Below are 5,911 nucleotides of genomic sequence, written 5' to 3'. Positions count from 1 at the left end.
CTTTTTATAAAAAAAAAACTAATTTAATTATAGTGTGCACATCATCTTTAAATATTTTAAATATATATTATTATAAACATAAATGTAAAATATATTTAAAGGTATATGGATATTAAATATAATATATATAAATATTTAAATCTATTTATTTATCAAATATTTTATACTTTAAATACGTATTATTAATATAAATATATATTAATATTTAGAATATATTTAATAGTATGTAAATATTACAAAAAATAATATATAGAAATATTTAAAGCTATTTATTTATTTAATTTTTTAAAAATATTTTATAATTCAATATATTTTAAAATATATATTTTACTTTTTTATTTAAAAAAACTAATTTAATTATAGTGTGCACATCATCTTTAAATATTTTAAATATATATTATTATAATCATACATGTAAAATATATTTAAAGGTATATGAATATTAAATATAATATATATAAATATTTAGTACATGTTTTATATTTTATAATTCAACATATATATTTGTGAAATATCAAATACACAAAATAATGTTCTTTTTAGCAGCATCATATGACCCCTTTAAAAATCTAATCTAATTATAGTGCACATATCATCTTTAAATATATTATAACCATATAAAATAGATTTAAACTTATATTAAATGTAATATAAATATATACATTATTTTATATATTTCAGGATATATTTTATAATATGTAAGTATATTTTTGGAATCTAATCTGTTAATTCTTTTAGTGCACACGTCACCTTTAAATATGCATTATAAATGCATAAAAATATTTGTAAAGGTCTATACATTAAATATAAAATATTTCTTTCTTTCTTTATTTGATATATTTTCAAATGTATTTTTATATAAACACATTTTCAAAAATCGGATCCGTTAAATCTTCATAATTCTATTGCAGGTGAAGAAGATCAACAGAAACTTCCCAGTAAACCAGCAGGTAAGGAAACAGAATCAGTCTTGTTGAGAAGCTGTGAACTGGACCTTGAAAGAGTGACAAAAAGCCTGCAGAGATCCAGATAAAGCCCTGAAAGAGCGAGTGACTTGGTCGGCACACTTGAATGAAGCCCCACAGTGATGTTTTCTTCAGAGCCACTATTCTTCATGCGCTGTGACGCTCACAGAGCATTGAGATTGTCTGAAACGCCTGACGCCGTGCTCCTCAAAACCATTTGACACACACAGACTGACAGATACTTGGTCACAGGGTCCGGTTTTAGTCTGTGGCATTTTAAATGATCAAGCTTTGAATTAGACTTCATTATTGGTGAATGGAGAAGAGTGTCTCTTCCTGCAGATTCTGTGCAGGCTAATTACTTGGAACGTCTTCTATAACCCACTTAACACTTTCTTCTGGTCTTTTTCTGTCGTTTAGATTATATCTATGGGCTGGGTGGATGAGAAGGAACAAGATTCTGTTCAGGACCGAATGTACACACCAAAGTTTCTTGCCTTGAGGGGTTCGTCTCTCTTCAAATTCTCCGCACCTCCAGTGAGTTCTTCTGCATGATTTACTGCATCAGGAGTCTTTCAGTTTCAATAGCTGACTTTTATATGATTTTATATTTAGCATACGCACGCAATATTTATTCTACTTGGGGCAACTTTGGCTGAAAACACAGTGACAATTATGAAAGCACATCAAACTCTTGTTGAAACTTTTCCTGAGTTCATTGCACTGAAGAATTGTTAAAGGAATAGTTGACCCAGAAATGCATATTTCCTCTCTCGTTTAAAATCTTTAAGCTGTTTTTATTGTAAAACAAAACTATTGCATGTCTTGTAATATAGCACACAAGTCAAATGGATTATTTTATGGAGCTTTTTGTTCTATTTGGAGCAAACGTGGACACAGTTAATTGAAAATTATTTATAAAATAAAAATATAAAATTAAAAGAATAATTAAAAATGCTTCTTTGATATTCCATGAAAATATAACAACATATCAGTGTTGTTATTGTAAAAAATCTAAAACTATTAAAAATCATTAATGAATCATACACAATAGAAATGTGATCATAAAGTAAAAAGAGTAATTATTATTATTATTACATTTATTTATTAAATTCATTAAATATTTGTATTTTTTATACATTTTTATTATTTATTTATTTTTGTCTTGGACAATATTTTTTATTTGTCTATAAAGTAATATTATTTGTTTATAATGTTATTATTATTATTGGATTTACATTTATATATTACATTCATTACATTTATCCAAATGTTTTATTGTTTATTTTGTTTTATTATTATAATATTAATAGTAATATTTATGATAATAATGGATAGGTTAATCAACTAACTCAACCAAGTTAATGCACTACTTCCAAATGCCATATATTACCGTTTTATTATGTCTTTTTCCATCCATCAAGGGAGGTCTTTAGATGATCACCGAAAGTCTATGTCAATGTGGTGTGTGAGTATGTGTGTGTGTGTGTTTTTGACTGGTATTCTGACATTTGAAAACTCTGCTCTGAGCCTCTTCAGTCTGAAGAAAACACTCCTGAGTTCTCTGTTCCGTCATGATCATCTTCACTGGCCTTTGGGTATCAGAGGTTACTGCAGATGCTCAGCGTGAGTCGTTCTCGTGCACAAGATCTCAGGGGGTTTTCCCTCTTTCGTAGGCGAGCAGGACATTGTTTACTTCATGTAGCATTTGAATCATCCCTTGAGGGCCGCAGTGAGAGCGAGTGACCCAGAGTTAATCTGGCGTTCACTGACTGAGCTGAATAATGCACTGTCTGTGACGACTTCTGGAGACTGACAGCCATCTAAACTCCTCTAGGTCACCACCTGGGACTGGACCAGAGCCGAGAAAAGCTTCACCGGCTACGAGATCATGTTTAAGATACTGAAGGTATGAGTTGAAGTACTTTGGGATTTCACACATTATATATGACACCTGTGTCGAACTTTACAAATATTTACTGTGATGGTATCAAGTATTTAGATCAGTGTCCTCCTACAGGTTCTTGTTCTGTGGTTATTTATTGAGTAATAATTAGAACTAGTTTTGTATATAAGAAGAGGCCACATTTAATTTAAAACCCATTCATAATTGCAAAAGATATTTAAAAATAAATATTTGATATTCTTCCCTTTTTCTTAGTCACTAATACAATTTTGTATCTATAATTGTCATTCTCAAAAAATATTGTTTGTCTGACTCACAGTATGTTTTGAATTTTGTTCAGCTAATCTCCCATAAAGGCAGATGGAAAGCATTAATTCACATCATTAAATAATTATTGATCATAAAGGACAACGTTCTTTATTTCTATTATTTTGATTTTACAAATGAAAAAGGGTTGCAACACCAGTGACAGTAGTAACCTAGAAATTTTTTTATTTTTATTTTTTGTGACTTTTTGTATTTGATATCAGAAATCAAGGTACAAATATTCTTTAAATTTTTTTTTATTACAAATTACTTTTGTTTTGATTTTTTCAAGTTATGGAAAGTTTGGGGGAAAAAGATAAGATGCTACACATATGTAATACTTCTTATGTACTTGAAGTATATCATTATGGGATTCTTATCATTGTAATCTTTCAAAATAAACAAAATAGTCACTAATACAATTTTGTATCTATAATTGTCATTCTCAAAAAATATTGTTTGTCTGACTCACTGTATGTTTTGAATTTTGTTCAGCTAATCTCCCATAAAGGCAGATGGAAAGCATTAATTCACATCATTAAATAATTATTGATCATAAAGGACAACGTTCTTTATTTCTATTATTTTGATTTTACAAATGAAAAAGGGTTGCAACACCAGTGACAGTAGTAACCTAGAAATTTTTTTATTTTTATTTTTTGTGACTTTTTGTATTTGATATCAGAAATCAAGGTACAAATATTCTTTTAATTTTTTTTTATTACAAATTACTTTTGTTTTGATTTTTTCAAGTTATGGAAAGTTTGGGGGGGAAAAATATAAGATGCTACACATATGTAATACTTCTTATGTACTTGAAGTATATCATTATGGGATTCTTATCATTGTAATCTTTCAAAATAAACAAAATAAAAAAAAAATAGCAATATGCTTTTCTTATTTGCATTTAACATCACATATGCATATGCTTCATTTCAGAAAAAAAACAATTGCTAAACAAAACAAAAACTAAATTTACAACATTGTACAGATCTTGCACTAATGCTTAACTCTGGAAAATAACATTTGTAAAAAAAAATAGCTAATAAAACTAAATAGATATAGATTAAATAGTTATTTATTAGACTAAACAACTGTATATATATTGTCAAAAGGTTAGAAACATTATGATTTTTAAATGTTTTTAATTTAGTCTCTTATGCTCACCAAGGCTGCATTTATTTGATAAAGAATACAGTAAAAGCGGTAATATTGTGAAATATTATTACCATGTGAAATAACTAATTCCTATTTTAATATGTTTTAAAATGTAATTCATTCCTAAATGTTATTCATGTCACATGATCCTTCAGAAATCATTCTAATATGCTGAATGACATGAATCTATGAACATTTAAAAATCATAATGTTTCCAAACTTTTGACAAGTATCATAGATAGATAGATAGATAGATTTTTTCAGGCACAATTCAAATTATTTAAAAACTATATTTTTATATTTATATTTTGTATAATATTTTTTAATAAATGGTTATTTATATATTTATATAATAATACCTTTTATATGGAGTTTCTTCACTATTTGAAAATATCCATAAAATCTTGTTTTAACATTATTCTAACTAAACTCACTATTTTAGGGCAACGAGTTGGTGGACAAGCGTAAGCACTGCTTCAGCGTTCAGACGGACTCCGGCGAGGACATCTTCTTCAGCGTGGAGCTGGACTGTGAGCTGCTTCTGTGGGAGAAAGCCTTTCAGATGGCCACCTTCTTCGAAGTGGAACGAATACAGGTACTGAACCTGCCAGAGTCTGCAGAGTTAGTGTAATCTAACTCAAATTAAGTTGCTCAGACAGACTAAATGAAACTCTGTGAAGTGAAATGAATGTGAGCGAAATGAAATGAGGGAATATCAGCATCTATAGCTCGCTCCTGCAGATCTCTGTCTTCTTGGCACGATAAACAAACCCAGCAGAGCTGAGATCAGATCGAGGCGAATAAAACTGCACCTGCCAGACAATGTTGGCTGCCATCTGAACAACACAAACTCTGAGCGATTGAGGCTGTGCCAAAAAGAGATTCAATGTGATTTGTTAGTCAGTACTTGAAGGAAACACATTGGTCACAAACGCGCTATGAAAACACATTTTGTTTGGAGACATTAATATAATCCAATCCTGGGTTCGATCTGCTGAATGAGTGTTTCTTCAGCTACAGTCACTTTCATGTGCCGGCTGTTGTTTGTGTAACAAAACAGATTTCAACTTTTTTTTTTCTTTTTGTTATATGAAGGTCACATTTAAACACATTTTTTGCTACAGTACTTGTCAGGTGTTATTTATGGGTAGGTTTTATTGTTTTACACTTGTCCCAGACCCAAACCTTCGAATGTAAATATGAAAATCCATAATAAAAATATGAATAATAACAATTTGAAAACTAAAAAGATCATTTCAGATTGTGAAATGAGCATCTGTCATTCTATTTTTTTAGTGTGAAAATGATGCACATAAAATTGACACTTGTCGCTCATTTGTCCAACAATTTTGCCCCTAATAAACATTTTGCCCCTAATAAAAACTCAGTGTACAATATTTTTGAGATGAAATAAGAGACATGATTACCTGCGAACAGAATATTTTTATTCTGCATCATTTCCAGTCAATCTGTAATTGTGTCAAAATAATGCAGAAAAGTGTAAAAATATTGAATTATGTGAATTTAGGATACATACAATGCTAGTTGTTAAATTAGTCTTAGCAAAACAAAGGTG

At 29.2% G+C, this 5,911-nt stretch overlaps 1 protein-coding gene across 3 annotated transcripts in view; it reads left to right on the top strand.

Annotated features, from left to right (window-relative positions):
* LOC107717311 (gamma-1-syntrophin-like) overlaps nt 1-5,911 on the top strand; it is a 50,004-nt gene that overhangs the window by 38,455 nt on the left and 5,638 nt on the right. For all 3 annotated transcript variants that reach the window (XM_016524024.1, XM_016524016.1, XM_016524029.1), the window contains exons 13-16: nt 912-950; nt 1,386-1,502; nt 2,803-2,874; nt 4,778-4,930. In XM_016524024.1, coding sequence (XP_016379510.1) covers nt 912-950; nt 1,386-1,502; nt 2,803-2,874; nt 4,778-4,930 — 381 coding nt within the window. The remainder of the gene's footprint in view (nt 1-911; nt 951-1,385; nt 1,503-2,802; nt 2,875-4,777; nt 4,931-5,911) is intronic.

The sequence above is a fragment of the Sinocyclocheilus rhinocerous genome, unplaced genomic scaffold (genome assembly GCF_001515625.1).
Source record: "Sinocyclocheilus rhinocerous isolate Xijiao unplaced genomic scaffold, SAMN03320098_v1.1 scaffold1694, whole genome shotgun sequence".
In the NCBI taxonomy this organism is placed as follows: domain Eukaryota; kingdom Metazoa; phylum Chordata; class Actinopteri; order Cypriniformes; family Cyprinidae; genus Sinocyclocheilus; species Sinocyclocheilus rhinocerous.
Note: the sequence above shows the minus strand (reverse complement) of the source record. Positions and strands in the feature narration are given on the sequence as shown.